This window comes from Phodopus roborovskii, unplaced genomic scaffold (assembly GCF_943737965.1).
Source record: "Phodopus roborovskii unplaced genomic scaffold, PHOROB, whole genome shotgun sequence".
Classification (NCBI taxonomy): Eukaryota; Metazoa; Chordata; class Mammalia; order Rodentia; family Cricetidae; genus Phodopus; species Phodopus roborovskii.
This window is the reverse complement of record NW_026126567.1, coordinates 4,872,291-4,894,663: the sequence shown is the minus strand read 5'-3', so window position 1 is coordinate 4,894,663 and position 22,373 is coordinate 4,872,291. Positions and strand designations below refer to the sequence as shown.

General features: G+C 46.6%; 1 protein-coding gene across 1 annotated transcript in view; it reads right to left on the bottom strand.

Moving 5' to 3' along the window:
* Zfat (zinc finger and AT-hook domain containing) overlaps positions 1-22,373 on the bottom strand; it is a 154,345-nt gene that overhangs the window by 17,196 nt on the left and 114,776 nt on the right. The window contains exons 12-14 of the mRNA XM_051202514.1: positions 12,656-12,794; positions 4,824-4,942; positions 1,254-1,380 (exon numbers count right to left, since the gene is read on the bottom strand). Of these exons, the coding sequence (XP_051058471.1) occupies positions 1,254-1,380; positions 4,824-4,942; positions 12,656-12,794 (385 nt within the window). The remainder of the gene's footprint in view (positions 1-1,253; positions 1,381-4,823; positions 4,943-12,655; positions 12,795-22,373) is intronic.

Here is a 22,373-nt window from a genome sequence, read left to right as displayed (position 1 = left end):
TGCCAATACCTGCAGAATCTGGCCTGGACAACACAGCCCAGAAGCAAGAAGACAGACAAGTAGGCAGCCAGGAGGGAAAGTAGGATGTCTGGTTTGCTGAGATGCAAAGATGGAACAGTGTCTGAAGCTCCAAGGGAAGACACTGGTGGGCATGTGGGCAAGTGCTCATGGATGTTCCATGGGAACACACTTGTGGGCAACATGGGAACATACTAGTGGGCAAGTGGTCATGTGCTCAAGGACACTCCATGGGAACACAGTGGTGGGCAAGTGGTCATGTGCACATGGATGTTCCATGGGAACACAGTGGTGGGCAAGTGGTCATGTGCTCATGGATGCTCCATAGGAACACACTGGTGGGCATGTGTGCATGTGCTCATGGGTGATAAGGATGCCTCCATTGAAAGAGAAAGCCAAATTCAAGCAATGAGTCAGTGCTAGGAGTCTTGCCTAACGGCACGGCCTTGACTGCAGAAGTGCAGGTGCGTGGGCCCCGGGTTCCCTCCAGCTTGGCAGGGAGCAGGAGATGATTGCTCGGAAACGGAGGCCCACGTAAGTTTGCATGGAGCTTTAAGACTGGAAACTAAGGATTTCAAGTCAGGGCAGGAGCAGTGTCCTCCTCGAACCTCCCATGGCCATTTGTTCTCCCCTAGTGCTTTCCCATTAACCCTGCTTACTGGATTTAGCCTCCAACACACGCTCTGATATGCACTCCCAGAGCCTTGGGGAAATTGATGTCAAGTAGTGTCCAGTTTATAAACAGATCAATGAATTCAATGTCATAACATCTGGCTTAAAAATAATCTGGCTTTGGGGGAAGAATGGAGACAGATGAGTGGTCCTGAGTACACAGATGTGTATTGGTGTTCCTGGGGAGACCCACAAGTACATCACATCCTAGTCACCCACTGGTGTCACCTCCTGTCACTCTGGACTCCACAGAACAGATGGCCGTGAGGAAAGAGGAGGCAGTGGTAGGGACTGCCTGAAACAGTCAGGAGAACCAGACTCCAACTCTGCTACCTAAGTGGAGGACTCTCATCGTCTGTGAGCATCAGACAGCCACCTTCACCAGGTAAGTAAGAATGTCAAGGCTGCCCCAGCAGAAAGCTGCCCTGGAAATTAGTGTGGTCCACCCAGGCCCCACCCTGGCTGGGTTCGTCCTGTAGCATTTACAGGGACAGACATCCTGGTTTGCTCATTACGATCAGAGCTGCTCTGAAGTGAGGAAGGAAGCCAGGTGTGGTCCTTACCACTCTCGGAGGTGTATCTCAGGTCCTGAAGTGCAGCCACTGCTGCTTGTGTCCCCTGAGCATCTTCTTCAGCTTCGGTGATGTACAGATACTGGGTGGAGGGCTCCTCGGGAGTCTCTGCCGCTGGCTAAATAAAAACATCATGTCTCAGCATTCTTCAGAAAGATTAACGGCAACCCCAAAGTTCCAGAATGAGATGAACACAGGAGGACAGCACCTCACACCTCACTGGCATAGCTCTCATCGGGAGCCATCTGCTCCAGCAAACGCATTTCCCAAAGACGACGTTTTCTCTCGAGGGTCAAAACTTTGTAAAGCTACTCTGAGTGGAAGTTTGGGTTCCTCGTGCTCATGGTACAGAGTGAAGCACGCTATTCCGAACAAACACATCTGAATATGTAGTTCTACAGGCTTGTGTCTCTTCTACCAACACTGTCTTTCATCTTCCCCTTACACGGAGGCCTCTGGCCATGCAGCTAACAGAGGCAAAGGACAGCCATGGGAGAAAGTAGGGGGAAAAGGAAAAACTACACTGTTATAACAACACAGTAAGAGCCCTTAGCTGTTGACACCCATCAAATTATTACACAAAGAATGTGAAAGGACATATTCTGCAATGCAAGAGTGTGTGAGGGTAGGAGGGGCTGGAGTGACATTCAAAGGAATCTCCAACCTCGAGGGGAGAAACAGAGAGAGCATACAATCACAGGGTTAGGTTTATAAAGAACGTTTCTGAGAGGGAACACAGCCAGTCCTGTAAGGTGTGGGCCCTGACTCTCACTGACAGAGAACAAAGGAGAAACTTTGACCGACGTTTATCAGAGTCAACGCCATGCTCTATCAGCTTCCATCAGTCACTGACACAGAGTTTCAGAGTAGCATGCAATTGTCCTTCCACAGCCAATTGGCCAGCCAAATGCAGTTAGGTTATGCCTGCCTGACATGAAGGAGACACCTAATAAATATCCAATGAATGCGGAAATTAATAAAAATATTATCCTTTAGAGCAGCAATAAGCAGTACACCGGCCAACTATGGACCCACGTGCCTTAGCTTGTGAAGGAGCTGCTCTTCTGAGAAACCCAGATAACAGTGACACTCTGTAATGCCTCTTCTAGACATTCCAAGGAGACACTTGACAACTCAAACCGCCAGGAAGCCAGTGTGCCACTTTACTGGTGGCCACCCTGTGTCCTGCTCCCTCACTGCTTCGTGGCCTAACTTAGAGAGGCAAGGACGTACATTCGAGTGTACTCCTTCATGAGGGTCACAGCTCTGCTAATAGTTCTAGAATCTGCTGGAGGTAACTAACTGAGATGGGATGGTTTTCCGTCATGAACTGGCATTCCAATGTCTGTTTCTTTAGACAACAGACTCCGTAGCATGAACCTGAGAGTTCAGAAGAAAACTCACGGCATCGTCTATGGTGATGTGACACTGGCATTGCCATCACCACCAATAATGCAAAGGGCTTATCTGTCACACACAAACTCCAGCATTTTACACTGTGCCCCCTTTCAGCTTTCCAACCTGCCAGCCTCCTCTATGGCTAAGGACACTAAGGGTGCAATGAGTCCTCAGTGGCTCAAGGTCAAACAGCTTATAGAAACAGAGACAAGTTCAAAACCTGTCCCTCCAAACCTCACCCTTTTTTTAGTTTTAATTTATAAATATTTCAAATACACACAGGTAAAGAGGGGGCTAGTATGAATCTCCATATACCTCCCACTCAATCACCTGACTTAAACAATTACCAACTCATGACCAGTTATTTCACCTACGGCCCTACATTCTCCACAACATGCTCGTGTGTGTGCGCGTGTGCGTGTGTGCATGTATCTGTCTGTCTGTCTGTCTGTGTACATTGTGCATGTGTGTCAGAGGACAGTTTTGCAAAGTTGTCCTTGTATTTTGTATGGGCTCCAAGGATCAAACTCAGGCCGTGAGACTTAAACAGAAAATGAATTACACACAGTGCCATCTTGCTGTGGCTGTGGCTCCACCCCTGATGGGTTTGAAGTGAATAAGAGCCATTTTTCCCCCCATCAAGTATTCCAAATGAGGTGGGATGTGGAATTTTCCACGTGTGTGCATTTGTGTGTGGGGTGGGGAAGGGGGTACATTGATATTCAAAAACTTTTGGAATTTACAGCATCACAGACTCTGAAGTTCTCGTTTTAAATAGGGATTTTCATCATAGATGGTGATGATGGTGGTGATGATGATGATGATGATGATGATGATGGTGATGGTGACGGTAAACCCAATGAGATCCTAGTGACTCTTTGACTCCCAGTTGGCACCAATGCTCCATCTAGCTCTGGCCTCTGCTTATTGTACCATCTTCTTCCAACAGCAAAAACACAGCTCCCTTTATACACAGAGCATTCCCACACTTGGCTCAGTTATAACCACACAGGAGAGAGCTTCGGGGATTACACATAGCACTGACATCAGACCACAGCACTCATCAGCTCTCTGTCTTTGGCCTTAAGTATCCGGCAACACACCGTTTCCATAGTTACTTGTTTCTGACTGTCCTGGAAACCCTCTAGTCTTTCCGAATGAAACCGGACACTGGCTTAAGGCCAACACACTACACTCTTGTCATCTTAAGGAGCACCCACTGAGTTGTGCTGAAGGTGAGTAACAGGTGAGTGATGCTCTCTGTTGAGAGCCTCTCTGCGTACATGAAGATGTTTTCCGTTCTCCCCCTAAGTTCACTGTGAGCTATGTCAGTATACATTCTTCTATGGGGCATGCTTTCCTTACATTCCAAAGTGACCTCGAGACTGCCACTGTGTCTCATTATTTTCATGGGCTATGAGCTGTTCCAAAGACCTTATTCCTGACCGATTATAAGTAGGTACCCTGTGAGTCCACATGTCAGCTGGAGGTGACTGTCACTGCCAGAGAGTGATGAGTGTCCGGAAACAACCTATTTTCTCAATGAGGTCCAGAGAGGCAGGGCGATGCTACTGGTAGATGAAGAAAATGCCAGAAATGCAGCTAAACTTCCTATAGGGCTCAGGATAGCCCTCTCTCCACAACAAAACCCTGTGCAGATCAAAGCATCAGACTGAGAAAGTCCTGTCATGAGTGACTGCGTCTGACCATCTGGTATCTGGTATCTGAAAAGTTGGGTGGCTGACAGCTCTCATAATGGTGACACATACAGCTCCCTAGGGAAACAGACCGTGGGTAGGGCGGGAACATTTGGCGGAGAAAAAGGAGAACCAGGAGTGAGGAAATGGGAAATTCTCTCAGCGAGGACAGAACCAGGGCATTCGCCTTCTATTCCGTCAGGTGCAACATTAAAAGAGGATTTATGAGCTGGAGAGGCCAAGACAACATTCCCAGGAAAGCCCAACTCAACCCGGAGTGAGATTCACACGCAGGCGCCTCAGCTCACACTCAGAGGCACCCAGAGCCATGATCTGAAATGGCTGCACGAGATGTTCAAGGACACACGCACTGCTGCCCAGGGCAGATCGCAGCCAGTGGCTGGGCTCACCTGACTCGCCACCTGCGTTTCAACATGTCGAGATCACACCATACTGAAAGTGTTACCTCGCATTTGGGGTCTCCATCAATCTCCACTACCTTCAAGCCATGCTTGTTCTTCATGTGCCTGTTGAACTCCCACTTGGTGCCGTACACAAAGCTGCAAACAGGACACTTCAGACCACCTGCATGCACAGACAGGAAAAAAGATTGTTTGTAGCAAGTAGGCATTCTGCTGTGCCCTGTCTCCTTCTGTCTGGGATCTACAAAGGGCCTTATTTTGTCTCCAGCACCTACAGTCGTTCAAGCTTACCTTAGTATGGAAATAAAACAGCAATGGTAAATAAGCTTTTAGGGTAGAGACTCTGGAACTTAATACACTTTTCTTATGTACTGAACAGGCCTATGCAGGGAGCCTAATACCTGCTTGATATTTTAAATGCCTGAAAGAAATGAGCACCATAATCCCCTTGACCAACTGGATTGTGGCTAAAATCGATCTTCCATGTTATTATCTGCAAAAAAGCATTTTTTAAAGTCACTAAAGAGCAGCGGATAATCTGTCAATCTCCTTTACCCCCAAAGGCTTGAAATCAGATGCTCCCTTCTCAAACCCCTTCCAAGAGAGGTGACATCACGAGCATAAACCCCCCTGAGAGTTTCCCAGTGAAGACTAAATTAAAAAGCTGGTCATATCCTGAAGTGTCACTGTTTATTGAACCAATTAAATTCTGCACATGTTCCCAGGAAGTGTTTAGATGCTTTAATTAGGATAATGTAAAACTCAATGTAGAAGAAGATAAAAAACTAAGGTCACAGAAGAGACTGTCTTTCTAAAGTTATATCAGAAGCAGCACGAAGCCGGAGACTGGACACTAATCTCTTAGCAGGAGATGCAGGCGCTAGCCAAGGAGGCCAGCTGCAGTGCTGGCCATAGGTGAGCAGCCTCCACATGGGGCTGGATGCAGACAGTGGATGCCCTCACCAACATTCCCGATTGTGATGCTTGCAGCCTGCGGACTTTGCAGTTCCAACAGCTCATGCCCCATTTTCCCCTTTAACCTCATCCTTAGACTGCACACTGAGAACGATGACGCTCAACACTAACTTCATGAGGAAGGCTTGCTCCTCCCCTCCCCTTTAACTCATTCTCTCTCCACTCTATTTGCGTCTGGAAGTCACAGTGTTCATTTCCTCCTATCTCGCTTGCTCTTTTAACCCTGCCTCCTGCCAATGCAAGCTGCTTCCCGACCCAGACCCACGGCTGCCACAGCGCATGCCCAGATCAGTTGTGAAGCCAATGAACACTGTTTTCCTCCTATAACGAAAGCAATGGCTGTAACACTAACACACATCTATTCTCTGAGTATGCATGCCAAATGCCTCAAGCGCAAGCTAAGCTCACTTCCCAGCAACACTGGCATGGTTACAGAGGCTTTGGACTATGAGGCAGTATTTGCCATAAGCCACGGCTGGAGCCAGCTTGAGTCCTGTAGAGTAAAGAACAGTGGCCACAGCTTTCATCGGCTTCTTCCTGGACAACATGACACCGTCACTCTTCTCTCAAGATCTCTCTGGTCACATACTTCTCCCTCACCTTTACCCTTGATTGTGAAGCCTCACAAACGACCTGCCATGGACAGCAAGTGATGCCCAAAATGGCCCATTTCTCCAATGTCTCTGTGAGCTGAGAAAATCACAGGGAGGCTTCTATTGAGGCAGCCAGAAGCTGGACTGTGGAGTATGCCCCAGGCTGTCATAGTCATTTATTTACGTATTGCTCATTCTGAGGAATTCTGCCTCGATGTTGAGTTTGTCTGAATAAATTTTGAGAGAGCCAGGCAATTTCAGGGGCATGCACCACTGAATTCCACCCTCTGTCACATGCAGCCACAATGCATGCCCTCTTCTGAACCAACTCCAAGTCAGTGGAACCTGCGTGGTTTACTTCTAGAGTTTCTTGTCTGTGGCAGAACTGGAAGCTAAGGGTACTTCCCTTCCCACCTTCGGCTCGTTGCTCTTCGCTCCCCTGACCCCGGGTATGTTTAAAAGCATACAGCAGAAGCAAGATAAAGAGGAGAGACAAAGTCGGGTGACACTAATCCCCATCAGATTGACCACAAAGAAATGGACATCAAATTCTTAAGTTACAAAACATTCTACAAAAAGGGCAACTTCTTAAGTAAATGCTTATTTTCAGAACCTCAAAGACACTACTCTTCTATAGACAAGATCAAATGCATCGTTGTTTACTTCCCAAGAACCTAAAAAAGCTTCCTTGTAACCTCCCATGGTGGTTTGATTGACAAATGTCCCCCGCCCCAGGCTTGGGTATTTGAATATATCATCCCTCAGTTGGTGGGGAGGTTCCAGGACTTTCAGGAAGTGAAGCCCTGCTGGAGGAAGTCTCAGTGGGGGTTGGGTCTGAACGTAAAGCCTGGTCCACTTCCACTTCTCCTGAGCTCCCTGCTCCAGCCACGGGCTGCTATGCCGCCCTCACCATTACGGATGCTCCTTCTAAAACCCTAAGTCAAAATGAACTCTTCCTTGTGTAAGTCGTTCTTGTTCTCACAGAGACAGAGGGTAAATAGCACGCATCCCCCGTCGTCACGCACTCCTCGTCTACCCTGCTGTCTTTCCCCACGGTCTTCTTTGAAAAACTTCTCCCAGTGAGGTCTTCCATCTTTGCTCGTGGCTAGACTGACCCTGCTTCTCCTTCCAAGAGTTAAACACAGCAGCATCCAACAGCAAACTGTTGAGGTCAGATGGAGGCTTCACAATGAAACTAGAATACTGCTTTAGGGAGACTAATTCAGGGAGGAGAACAACCTCGTATTATGTTTAAATTGAACTTAATATGATAATGCCCAGCATTAATTAAAACTTCAACCTTTGCCATAGCAACTTTAATTAAAGAACAACAAATAGAAACATGTAATCTCACCTGAATGTGTAACTATGCCATTTAATTGACATCAGAGAGGAGAGAAATAATTTCTACTTCAATTAATTAATTTCTTAGTGTGCACAGTGAAGGTCAACAGAAGGCGTGGTGAGCTACTCACAGCCCTGGCATTAAGTGCTGGTAAAGCTTCAAATGGCCAAACAGCCAACCACAATTTCCTCACCTGGACTAATTAACCAAGAGAAGATGTGGGGGAGTTCATGATCAACTTTAAGAGCTCACTATGGCAGCCTTGATCTTTACAGAATCCAATCGTCTGGATTTCCAGAGGATTTCCACACATTAAAACACTTGCTCTTCTTTGTAGTACCTGAAACCATGGAAGATTCACTTCATGTTCAATAACATCAGTCTAGAACATAGAACATGAGGCAGGTAGGCAGATCATGTGTGTGCGATTCTGGCAGACTTCCTTATACACTTCAGTCTGAGTTTTCTCTTCTACTAAGGTGAAGTTACCAATCCTCATATCCTTGTGGAAGCAACAGCAAGGTAGGCAGAATGTAGGGTCCCCAAATGGATATTCTAACCCTTAGAACATGTAAACACATGTCTTGCATGGGAAAGTGACTTATTAATAAAGGATGTGTTATTCAGCTAAGGTCTCTGTGTTGAAGATCAGTCTGGAACATGGGATAGAATAATATAATCAAAGAGAGCCTTACAAGAACGAAGAGGAAAGGCCGACATCATAAAATCTGCACTCGTCACCCTTGACTTCAAAGGTGGGAGAAGGGTCCACAAGTGAAGGCTTGGGGTAGCCTCTGGAAGCTGGACCGTGTCAGAAAGCTGCTATTTCCTAACAGCTGCAGACGTCTTAACATCTCGGTTTTGCCTCAGTGAGCCTCGGTTTGAGTATCTGACCTTGCATCTGTAAGATAACAGATCTGCATAGTTCTAAGTCATTTGCTAGTGTGGCTTCGGGAAACTGGTACAGGCACTGGGGGACATAGGCAGAAGCAGCCTCGTTAGGGAACAGCTGGACACTGAATAGTTTAAATTTACAAGACCAGTAAGTGGAATGCGGACTAGGAGCTCTTGCAGATACTCTCACTCCCTGTGGAACACGATGATGTTAGTATCCCTAGAGACCTGAAGTGCTGTTGGATCACCCCCGGCCACAGGCTTATCTGATTCCCGTGTCAAACCCTCTCTTCTCATAGGATCCTAGAGATAAACAGCATAAGGAAACTACAGCAAAGGAACACAAGCATATTTTTGGCATTTGCTGGCTGATACCCTGAACTCTAATGAGGAGTCTTTGGCAAACACATCTCAAGCCAGGTCCTCTCCACTTTTCTCCGGGACCTGAGACCATTGGGAAGGACTCAACAAAAGAAACAGGTCCCATGGTCAACCTTGGGCCAAATTAGCAACTAGCCATAGAAATAAAGATAGGAACAAATAAAGAGCGCTCGTGTGAGACCCTGCAGGTGTAACCTATCAACATTCCAGCGTGAGACCATGCCAGCTCCTAGCCTTTGTGCCCCTCTTCTGATTCGTCAGATACTGAATCAGGAGACCCACGTAGTCTGGTCACTTCGTCACTGCCCTCTGCCAGCTCCTAGTTTTAAAACAGGGGAATCAGCACACCAACCTTACAGGGCTCTGCTGCAGGAGAAAGAACCCATTCAATAATAATGATATTATGGCATGAAAATCATACTGCTACAAGCATCTACCAGCAACTCATTGAATCTGGGTTTTAGATATTTTAAACATGTTCAAAAGTTAAATTGATGACTTTGGGGCTATTTAACAGTTCCTGGGTTTTCTGTTCTGCTTCTTGAGATTATCATGAATAAGATGGTATGCATGTGCTCCCATGGATACAGATTTGCATTTTTCTAATTTAGCAGTTCAAAATAACAAAGATTTCAGCAGAAGCCAAAAGCGAAGCCTTCTTGACATAGCTCCTGTCATTTCTTCTCTAGTCATGACTATCTACTGTCACTTCAGTGACTCGCAAACTGGGGCTCCAGAGAGAGCTCAGGCACTGTTAGGAAGCAGCTGATGGGCCTCCCAGGACCTTGCTTTCACGTGGAAGGCAAGGAGCCTTTATCCACAGCATCAGAACATGGGGCTAGCTTCCTAGGCCCAAAAGAGGGAAGCAGGTTCTAACTCAGGTAGGAACACTAGTGAGCGCACCATAAAATCACCTAGCTTAATACTGAGTTCCAGCGGCTGGCATTGGGCTGGCTGCACAGAAGAGGACGAAAAGACATGTGCTTAAGGAAACGTGTAGACAAATACAATAGCATAGGGTATTCATCAAGCATTTACTTCATGTCAGGAGGTATTAAAGAGTAAGATCTAATTTTTACAGCCACTGTTGGGCAGGAATTAGCTTCCGCTGTGATGATTCTGAATGCAAGATCAAGTTCAGGAAAGACACAAACCTGCTCCAAAGGCCACACTGTGCAGAGACCCCATTTCAGGTCTGTGTGTCTCCTAAGCCTGCTTCAAATCCATATTGATGAGCAAGAGGGGAATTAGAGAGATCTACCTTCAAAATATGAGATGCACAAACTCTACAACCCAGGAGTAAACTACTTTGTGTAATGCCCAGGGGAAGTCTAGTATCCAAATAGTAACAAAATAGTGGAGACACAAAGGTGTCTGCCTCTTCCAGAACAAGCCCCCAGAACGGGATTGGTGATGGGGTTGGAGACACACGAAAGAAAACTATCAAGCAGTGATCTTCAAAGCATAAATATGAAACCCAGGCCCTGTTAGGAAATGCTAATTGATTAGGGAAACTTAGAAAGTTAATGGAGAACTTGGGGCACAAAACAGTTCACGTTGAGCATAGTTTCTTAAGGCAGTGATGGAAGTCCAAAGGCAGCGGCAGCTTCGTCAATCAGATCCACCGGCCTGGCCCAGCAGTCACATGGATCATCTGTTTCTGTCAACCAAACCCGGGTACAAAGGATGTGAACACTAAGCCCCAACTTCCCACTCATTATTTACAGTGGCTCTAAGTCAATCCGCTCTCCCTCATGATTCCCGGGCATGAGGTCTGTTGCAAAAAGACAACACAACGGAGGCTAGTGGCACAGTTCAATGGTGAGGAGCTTGCTAGCATGTGCAAGGCCCTGGGCTCCATCCCCAGCCCAGAAAATGAAAGCCCCCCCGGCAACGGCCCCGCAGGAAAGAAAAGTAAATCTAGGAGGGAAAGAGTCTTTTGTGCCAGGTGTCCCTGAGCAGCATCCTCTCCACCCTCATGGCAGATGTTGCTCTGTAGTCGAGGAGTCCGACAAGGGCAGGCTAAGGTGACTTGCACAGTTCAAGGAGAGGGAACAGAGATTTGAGCCAAGGCCCTCTCTCTGTGATGCACCATCCGGCTCCTAGCACTGCAAAGCTTCTCCCGGAGAAAATGAAAGGGCCATTTTCTCTCTTGCACCCTGGTACCTCGCTGACGGATGGCTCTGCAGCAATCCTAATAGTCTTAGTTGCTCATCTATTCCTGTTCTGCTTGCTCTATCACTGGAAACTGCTGGATATAGACAATCCATTTGTGTTCCATGGAGATGCATCTCTAGGCAACTCAGCAAGTGATGCTTCACGCTGAATCCAAGAAATAAGTATCACTGGCTGCGACAGAGCTCACAGTCCTCCATCTGGGAGCCAGGCAGGCTCCTAAAACCTTCCTCAGTTCCACATAGACACCAGTTAATAAGAAGCAGCGACTAAAGCGACCCGCTGCAGTCAATCTTAGCTGAATTACCAGAACGGAGACATTAAAAACATACCATACTGTATGGTAACAGCACGTGTGTTATACCCTCTTCCGTGGTAATGTCTGATTATTTATTTTCAATAAAACCTCAAAGAGAAAAACTCTAAACCTTTCCAATACTAGCAGAGGTTTTCCCTAATTCTCAATAAATGTTTAAAATATTGTTTTCAGGATAGCTAAGGTAGCTGTGTATTCAAAACGTGTTTTTCTATACCTCACCCCCAATAACTAAATATGTCTACAGTACCATTGGTTACAAACATTTTTAAATCCAATTAAAATATAACTACATCATTTCCCCCTTCCATCCTTTCCCTCCTACCTGCCCCATGTCTAGCCCCGTCTCTGAAGTTCACGGGGTCTTCTTCTTTAACATCGAGGAAGGGGAGAGGACAAAAGACTGAAAGGCCAAAGGACCACAAAGTGTTCTGTGAGGTCACACACCTTCTAGCTATGCTAGAGCAGCCATACCTGTGAAATGGCTGCCTACCCAAGATCTGAACCATTCCAACACCAGCTGACATCCCAAGGTAGCCTGGGAGAAACCTCACAGGGTCCAACCCATGGGTGAAGAGCTAAAAGCAATTAACTACTCCCCGGAGAGGGAAAATTAGTCTTCCATGAGATGATCCCCCTAAATGATTATCAATACCAAGCGGTCAGCCCTAGAAACACATACATACAAGCAACACTGAATGATTCCTCTGCAGGTTGTATTTCTGCTTATTCTTTTATATGTATATGTAATAATAATAGTTAAAAAGGGGAGGAAAAAAAAAAACCTTAGAAACTCCATACTTTTCAGCCACAGAACTTTTAAGCTCTGATGCAATGCTGTATTACCAAAAGCCGCCAGGAGTTACAATTACAAAGCCAGAGACTGTAACAAAGGACAACAAAAATGTTCTTGTCCGTAACCCTGAGTGAAGAAAATAAGGCCTAAAATTCCTACCCTGCAAGCATTACGCGCAGACAAACAGCAGACATCAGGATTGATGAACACTGTTGCAGGTCACAGGGACTGTGGGCAACACTTCACTAACACCATTTTACATTGTAATCGGCTGTGATGACGGCTTGTGCTTCCTGGGAATGATGAGGACGGACACACCAGCAAAGAGGGAGAACGAACATGATGCCAAGGTCATGGCTTAGACCTGAGCTGTTAAGCGTCTAGCAGACAGCACCGCCTACCTTGCTGGATGAGTGCTTCAGCTGCAAGCTCCCCGCTACCCACGTTGGCATACTCCTCATTGGGATGTTTCCTGTTGTAGTGTCGCTTCAGAGATCCGGAGATGTTACATGAGTAATGACAATGGGCGCAGCGGAAAGGCTGGGGGTGGGGGGGAGAATGGACAGAAACGGTGAGCCTCTGCAAACTTCCCCAAGTGTGCCTCCTCATGAATGCATGACACCAGTGCTCTGCATCTGCAGAGGCCCAGGAGACCCTGCCACTTGGGAATGGCTTGTCCCATTAGGGTTTCTAGTGCTGTGATAAAACCCATGACCAAAAACAACTCAGGGAGGACAGTGCTTACTGCAGCTGGCATGCCCTGGTCATAGTCTACCATGAAGGGAAGTCAGGGCGGGAACTCCAGGCAGGAACGTGAAGGCAGGAAATGAAGCAGAGGCCATGGAGGATGCTGCTTACTAGTTTGCTCCTACAGCTCGTTCAGCTTGCTCTCTTACACTATTCAGTACCATCACCCAGGGGCGACATCGCCTCTGTGTGATAAGTCCACCTATGTCAACCATTAATCAATAAAACGTTCTATGGGCTTACCCACAGGCCAGTCTAGTGGGGGGATTTCCTCAACCGAGAGTCCTTACTGCCCCATGACTCTAGTTTGTGTCAAGCTGACATAAAAACCAACCAAGACTTCCAGTTTGTGTGCTGCCCCAAGTGAGCAGGGCAACATAGGACCCAGGGGCTCCACTAAATACGCCTGCCATCCTTACTTCATGATTTCTCTTTTTGTTTACCCCTGTCACCAAAGAAGATAAATAAAACAGCAACTCGCTAATCAATCACCATTTTAAGTAGATGTTAATAAAGGCAGTTCCTGTTACAATCAAATCCTTGATACTCTTGTTCCTTCATCTGAACAACTTCCTTCATGACATTTCCCTGTCGGCATCCATAACAGCACGCAGTGCCAGGCTGTGGGAAAGCCACTGCAGCCTGGCCTAGGCTGGAGGAGGCACTTTCACGATGAAGTCACAAATGGGTCCACAGCCTTGTCTGGCCTCTTGCATACAGCTTCTGGGAACTCAATGACGGGAATGGAAGGAGTACCCATTGGGTCCCTTAGGAAGACCTTGACACCAGCCTCGAAACAGCTCTGTAACTGGATCGCCCCATGTGCCAGGCTCTTTCTCCTGTGTCCTCCTGTGTCACGGTGATGCGTAGCTCAGACAAAGAGTGGCAGGAACTCTGTCTGGCATTTGGGCCCATCTAGCAACACCATCTTTCTGGCCAGGCAGTAAACAGAAGCTCACAGGCCAGCAAGATGGGCGCAGGACTCTGGATGGTGTAGGGAAACATGTCTAACCACACAGGTGAACTCACCTGCAGTGGAACTAGTCTCAGACAAGTGGCAAGATGTCTCTGAGCTATTTCTTCATCCGCAAACCTGAGGACAATGACTACCCTCTTCGGCTGTGCTCTGGATGAAAGGGTGGAACACGCCAGCAGTGGAGAAACTGTGTTGAGCGCTGCCCATGGTCCCATTAGCAATTTTACAGCAGCTCCCTTGCGTTCGTAGAAGCCGACACATCACTGTGCCTATTACAACCACCCTGACTCCATGACTGACAAATCCATCCATCTTTTCATCGTTGTTACGCAGCAATGACTGAAAGCAGAGTACCCCGACCAGCAGAGGGCAAAGCCTGCCCTGACCTGAAGTTCCCACAGCCTCCAGCAATGGTTTCTTCTCCTCAGGTATACAAGTCGTCCCACAGGGAGGCAGAGAGGCAGGATGGGTGGATGGGTAAACACAAAGAAGGTCCTTTGCCTAAGTCTTCCTTCTCCTGACTGTATATCCAACCTCTTCTTCAAAACAGTTTCTGTCCATGCCTTCCACTCCTCCCCTCCCATGTAGGGCTCTACAGTCTCCTGGGAGAACAGCTCCCAAAGGTTTGTTCAACACTGTCTTGTTCCCTATCTATCTATCTATCTATCTATCATCTATCTATCTATCATCTATCTATCATTTATCAATCATCTATCTATCCATCTATCTATCATCTATCATCTATCTATCAATCTATCATCTATCTATCATCTATCATCCATCTCTCATCTATCTATCATCTATCCATCTATCATCTATCTATCATCTATCATTTATCAATCATCTATCTATCCATCTATCTATCATCTATCATCTATCTATCAATCTATCATCTATCTATCATCTATCATCCATCTCTCATCTATCTATCATCCATCTATCTATCATCTATCTATCTATCATCTATCTATCTATCATCTATCTATCATCTATCATCTATCAATCATCTATCTATCATCTATCTATCTATCATCCATCTATCTATCATCTATCTATCAGATGGTGCCACCTCCCAGTATAAAATGATATCACAGCACCGCCATTGCCAGCTTCTGCTGGTGGGCTCTGTCCTAACTGACAAGCTCCGTTTTTCAGCCCTGACTTGGGACTGACTCTCTCTAAGGCACTGACCACCTTGAGGCCCATTCCGTAGTTCTGCTCTGGTTTCCATGATCATTTTTACACCACTGAGAGCTAGATGTGAACATTCAGTGTGACCACTCCTCTTTCCCCTGGTAGGAATATCTAGCTGCCTCCTAGTTTTCTCTGGGTGGGGGGGGAGGGTAAACTGCAAACACAACTCACAGAAACTTCAGATTGGTATCTGCTGATGACTCATACGGAATACTAGCGCTCATCACAGCCATCTCTACCACTCAACCACTTCTTTTACCTAACTCCTACAATCTGCCCCTCTCTACCTACCCCTCCAGTGGAGAGAGGGAGGCCATTCCCACCCCATTGGTTTTGGCACTGGAGACTGACACCTAGGGCTTTGCACTGTTAGGTTAAGTACCCTCACTGAACAACACCTCCAAACCAAATCCTCTTAAGAGAAACGTCAAACCCCAGGAAGGCCATTCTCCAAAAGAAAGGCAAAGAAGCTTCAAAAAGTCCTCAAGAGAACACCTACATCAAAACCATCCCAGGGCACAAAATATTTAGTGCTGTCCCATGCAGGGCTACAATTCTGCAATCAGTCCTTTGCAGAATCATTGTGGTTTGGACCACAGGGGCCTGAAGCAAAGGCAAAACTTGTAGGGGGTTCTCACCTATCATCCATGTAGGGGCAAAAGGACTGCAACTCCAATAAAAGACTACTACAAAGTTAAGAGCCACACCATGTCTGGTACTTTCCTCTCTGAGTGAACAAACATTATGAATGTATTATTTTTGGAATGCTAGCATTTACACAGACTTCAGAAAAAGAAAGTAAGGGCCAGCAAGTAACAGCTGAGAAAGAGAAGGGCAATCAAAATAAGAAATGGTCCTACAAACTAAATGCAGACTGTGGAGCCAAGTCCATCCTTCATGTGGCAAACCAGATAGATTGCTACATGAGAATTTCCATGCCCTTTAGTTCCCATGCAGGCTCTTTGGAAGAATTTCTGATGAGAAGAAAAACAATGGCAAACAGGTATGCCACGAGGAAAGAATGGAGGCCAAATGAAAGCTCAGTCACCAAGCCACAGATTTTTAAGATGTCCACTCTTGATACTGGAAGGTTTAGGGAAGGATTCTGCCACAGCATTTCATGCAATCCGAGGCTATGAGCTGAGTGTGTTGCAGTGAGCTCAGCACCGGGCTGAGCAGATGTCTCTCAGGTGAGATGTTCTGGGGCTAAAAAGAATAGCAATCCCCTTCCCTGTCCTGGACTCTGGTCTTCAAACCCTTTCCATCGTTCCGTGAAATCCCCTGTCCTGGTCCTCTGTCCTCAACTGCATTCACTGCGCCACACCTGGACCTTTCTGGAGAATCAAGCTCTAAGCTGAGAAGGCTTGGTAGGGCCAATCTGAGAATTTTCCAGGGGCAATGGCAGGCAAACCACAGCTAAGCCACCCTGGCTGTGTTACTGTACTTCAGGTCTTAAAATCCATATCTGAAGCATCTATTTGCTGACTTCCTACCAAGAGTGAGTCCCTGAATATCTATCAGTTTCCAAAGATTAAATGATACCCAGGCAAACTAAATCATAAAACTTGGTTCATACACCGGATACTTGCAAATAGAAAATGGCACCAGACCTCAAAAGGGAAGTTATTTATTCTGAGACTTCAGAACACAATCCAGCCAGGAGTTAGGGGGACATAACTCATGGCATCCATATAGTTCATTTGGAAGAAAGCCTAAAGTTCTTACTGTGGTCCAAAAGAAAGGGAATCAGAAAAAAGACAGGGAACTGTCAGTCACCGCTTCTGTTTGGTTACGCTTGTTATTTAACCACCTTTCTAAGACCCAACATAACTAAGCTATTTCAACTAATTCTTAAGCTACCATATGCTAGGTAGCTATGTTTTTCATGGGCTCATTCCTCCAAGTCTCATAATTTTATATGGGTGCAATTATTGTTCCCATTATACTGATAAGGAAATGGGGGCAGGGAGTGATTTAGAAACTTGCCCAAAGTTTCACTGTCTCCTAGTTTGCACTATTTTGGAGTCTCAGGCAGAGCTAATCACAGGGAAATGACTTAGTTCTTCACTGGCCATCTGGGCACCTATCTTCCTCACAATTCTTCTGGAAGGGATTCAGGCTAGCCTTCTAAGACACCAGATATGAGCCAGCCCAGATTTAACCATCAACTAATAACAACCATCAACTCATAGCCATGGTAGACTTGGAGAGGCCAGGGCCACTGCTGGTTTTCACTGTGGTGCGCAAGCGTGCACATGGGCACGTGCCTGCATGCATACACACTCACACGCCAACTGTTAATGTGTGCTCTGGGGAGATGGTAATATAAGGCTCGTGTGGTCAGTCAAGAATATCAGTGTCGTTTCTTGATGGCTGTGTAAGTGATAGCATAATTTGCTTACTAGAGAGGAAATCACTAGAATATGACGTGGTTTGTAACTACGCCATACTCCTGTGCTTGCAGTGCAAACATTTTGTTCACATTTCAAGCCAAATAGAGGAAAGAGACAAGAGTGAGGAGGGAACCAATCACAAGTCGTATAGGCAAGAGACACTGGCGGCCAAGTGAGTCAGGGGAACAAGTACCCATGCGAGGCAGTGAGCAGTTGGAGAGGAGGAGAGAGGAGGAAACACGGACCCCATGGTTGAGACGATGTGTGGGAAGAAAGAATCTAACCGCCTCGAGTAAAGGGCTCATCCATGCGTCAAGTTCACATCAGAGAAGAGAGAAAATGATACCAGGCTTATGGGGATAAAACAGGTAGAGCCATAAATCTAAAGCACAAAAAGCCCCTGAGCACTGGCACGGGCACTTGGGAATACTCTATGATTGAACGTGGCTGTGGCAAGAGTTTGGTTTCACACTGGTAGCCCAGAATAATGGACAGGAAGAAAGACTCAGACAAAAGAAAAGGAAGCTTCTGGAGTTGTGGGGGCCAAGGCTGCTGTCCACAGGGTGGGAGAGATAGCAGAGTCAGGGACCCTGAGAAGCTGGTTAGAAATGGCCGTATGAGTGTCCACAGGCCAGACCTCACTGAAGAGTTTCACTAGCAACATGAAAACAGAAGCTGAGTCCAGCAAGTTGCTGGGGTGGCATGGGCAGGAGTGAGTTCTTGGTCATGGGCCAAATCTGAGGCGGTATCTACTCGTGACCCAGTGACCCAGTGTGCAATTGAATTTGTAAGGCAGTAGCTCCCTAAGTTCAAGAATTTCCTTCAGCAAAAGTTTAATCAATGCAGACAAGTGATGCCGCAGCTCAGAGGCCAAAATGTGAGCCTTTTCCTTGGAGATGGATCCTTCTATGCAGCATCCGATGACTCCAGTGTGGGAGATCTGCCGATGTGGAGCATGATTTTATAGCCTAAGTCTGACATCCTGGAAGAGACAGACCTAGGAAATTAAAACAGAAGGTAGACTGCGCTTTTGGTTGACATCCAGGTAAATGCAGGGAAAGAATGTTACTGTGGCACCCTGTACCAAGTGAACTGTTTGGTGCAAGATGCATTGTTAGAAGCAGCATCACTGGACTACAAACACCTTCACACTACAGTGTAACATTACCATTGTTACATCGAGCAAGAATAGACAGACAGATGGAATAAAACCATGAATGAACCAGAAATCAAGAGGTGGGCTCAGCTATTGGATCCACCACCAGTTGGTTTTAGGGAGAGTACATGTACCCTCTCTTGATACCCACTCTTGAGTGCGTTCGTATTAATTTGTATGTGGGTACATTTGGTGTATGGGTGAAGGTCAGAGGTCAAACTCAGATACTGCTCCTCAGGAGCCACCATTTTGTTCTGTTTTGTTTCTCATTGGCCTGGAGGTCACCAACTGGGCTAGGCTGGCTGGCCAGGAAGTCCTAGGAATCCACACACTGCCACCTCCCCAGTGCTGGATTACAAACTCACACCTCACATCCTGCCTGGCTTCACCCTCTTCCCTATCACCTTTAATTCCCTATCAAATGGGAGAATAAACCTCTACTCATCTGACAGGGTTGCAAAGAGGTCACAGAACCAGAATAGGACTATAATTTGAGAAGAATGAAATGCAGTAAGGCCTCAGGACATTTGTGCTTAATCAGTTACACAATAATCAGCCCTTTTTATCCACAAATTCCATTACTGGGGATTCGACCAAGGACCCAAAGTTCTTTTAAATTCTCATAATTTTCAGTTCTCAAAATGTGTCTGTTCTGAGAATGTGCAGATATCTAAACAGCTACTTACAATGTAACATTGCTTCAGGTGTGGAGAGTTAATCCGGAGACAAAGTATTTGTCCTGTGCCTGGGCCATGTGAATATCCTGAGCCATTTTACAGAAGGGACTTGGACACATGCAGATGCTGGTGTCTGTGAGGAACCATGGAAGCAAGCTCCTCAGATGCTGAGGCTGAACTATGCCTATGTCTGCTAACGTGGTCATCTGAGACTTGAAAAACCTCCTGGTATACAGCCTTACCAACTCTCCTTTCCTTACCACCCTATAGCAGAGGCCTGCCTGCAGCCTGTGTCATGCAGAGTGAGATCCATCCCCCTCACCAAGCTCCATGATCCTCCTGCCATTAGCAAAGGCTTCGAAGCATCCCTCCCGCGAGGGAGGCACCCACACCACACCATCTCTGTACACACTGAGCTGAGCCTGTGACACACTCCTATAAACAGAACTAAAAAGAGATTAGGATTTGCTCTTTCTCTGGTGCTGGGGATTGAACCGATGAGGTGGTACAACATGAGACACTTCCATAGTGCTGCATTTTAAATGAGTTGGCAAAGCGATGGACACTCAGAGAAGAGCTGGTACACTTCTGATGCTGGGATAATCACACCTCAGAAGTTGTTTTCAAAGGTCACAGCATCTTCAGAGTCTATTGAACTGTCAGCCAAGTTCAGCTTTGTCCCGTAGGTGATCAATTAAATATCCAATCATCTTTTGTCTACAATCGTACTTTAAGGTTGATGAAAACATGCCTGGTACTGAGTGATGCCAAAGGGCCTGGCTCTTACAGACTCCAGGTTATGTTCAAGTATCATGTGCTGACCAGGAGAATCCACTCTGCCAAGACCTCTCCACAGTGCCCAGAGAGGAATCTAAGGGCTCGGGTTGACATACAGCCAGTCACTGGGTAGTCTCCATCTACCCCACAGCCAGCAGAGGCAAAAAAGAGAGCGGCTATAAAGAAAAAAAACATGGGATATGGAAAGGGAAAAAAGAAAGGAGGAATCATTCCAGTGGTTTGGTTTGTTTGTGTGTGAAGAATGGTAATCTAACACCTCAGGGCCAGATCCATTGTAAAATAAACAACCAACTGAGGTAGAATACCCTTTCTAATAAAATGGTTGTGTGTGTGCATAAATATGCTATTACTTGCCAAGTGCTATGTTAGGAGCCACAGGTGAGATTACAGCAGGGACAGACATGTCAGGTCATCGCCAAACCACAGAGGCCTTTTTCTCCCACACCAAGATGGTCTCTCCACATTATCTCAGCTACCCTGTCCCAGATTCCGGACTTGGATTTATGAGATGTGGTGCCTGGGGATGTAATCCCTACAGAGATGTGCTCTTTGCACAAGCTTGAAGACCTGCACTGACAGAGACTCCATCCACATCATAAGGACCACTTCTGTGCAGACATCATGTGTGTGATGCAGGATAGAGATACTTTCCATGCACTCACTTGGCCTCACAACAATCGTGTAAGCTAGAACTTCTTTTGCCATTTACACACTTGCCTAACGTCCCACTGGGGGGAACATCTGCAAGAGCAAATGCTGACGCAGATACAGGCTGAGCTGACTCCAAAACCTTTGACCAAGTTCAAGTACAGCAACAAAAACTAAGTGTGCCCAAGGATTTCAGAGCACACATTGCCCTACACAGCCAGAACTACCTAGAGGCAAGGAAAGAAAGAACTATGCACCTTGGGAAAGCCTCTTGACCTTTTTTATGCCTCTCTTTTCTCATCTATCAAATGGATATAACACCAGATCCTTAAGTTTGGAGTATGATACTATAATTACAGCAATATGATAAAGATGAGTATTTCCTGTGTTAGTTGTCACCACAACTGTTATTTTCAAAGTCAACATGTTATGGAAGATGACGACAGGAAAGAAATAGGAAATTAACGGCAGCAACAAGAAAACTTCCAGGGTTGCACAGACAGAGTGGAGCATCATTTCTGTTGCAGCAGGAAGAACTGAAATGTCAAGAAGACAGCCACATTTTTACCTGTTCTAGCAAGAACGCACAGCACTATCCATGACAGCCGACTGATTTCTTCAGCTGCGTGTACACAATCAGAAGTGTCAAGCCCAAGGCTACCAGGAAGGAAGCAGCCCTGCAGAAATAGAGACGGGAGCAGGGATGCAGTAGGCAGGATGCAGAAGAGGGAGGACGCTAGGATGCGAAGGGACATACCATCAAGGATCCCAAACTCCTTGCTAAAGACTCAACAGGGGCCAAGGTGGAACCCACAGCCTCTGAGCAAGTGCTAATGGTAAAAACATCTGGTGGCAGGACCGTGGTGTGCCTGACCTTCTGTGCCCCCGTGCCTCTGTGGAGCAATGCATCAGGTAAAGGTTCCCACCATCCCCTATGAGCCATGGGACCTCAGCATTTCCCTCACCCACTGATGTGTCAGTTCTCTCCCCTGAAAACTGGGCGTCACAAAAATACTGTCAGACTCACTAACGTGCCAGGATCCAGAGGCTGGATGGCCCAGAGGCTAAGATAGAACCAAACACGATTGGAGGGGGAAAAAAATGTCAACATCATATCTACCAACATTCTGCTATACTCATAGACTGGTATCTTCCCCAACTGTCATCAGAGAGACTTCATCCAGCAACTGATGGAAACAGACGCAGACCCAAGGCCAAACAGTAGGCCACGCTCAGGAATCCTACTGAAGAGGCGGTTGTGCAGCTTGGTCTACACTTTCAGGACTCCTGAAGCTGAAAGTCGAGGTCATCTCCCACTCCTTTGCTGGCTTTGGGGGCCCCACTCCTCATACTGGGCCACCCTGTCCAGCCTGCACACAAAGGAGGAGCTCAATCTTACTGCAACTAGATGTGCCGTATTTTGCTGATGTTCATGGGAAACCTGTCACTTTCCGAACAGAAGTGGAGGAGGAGTGGATTGGGGGAGGAGAGGAGAAACTGCGGTCAGGGTATAAAATAATTAAATTTAAT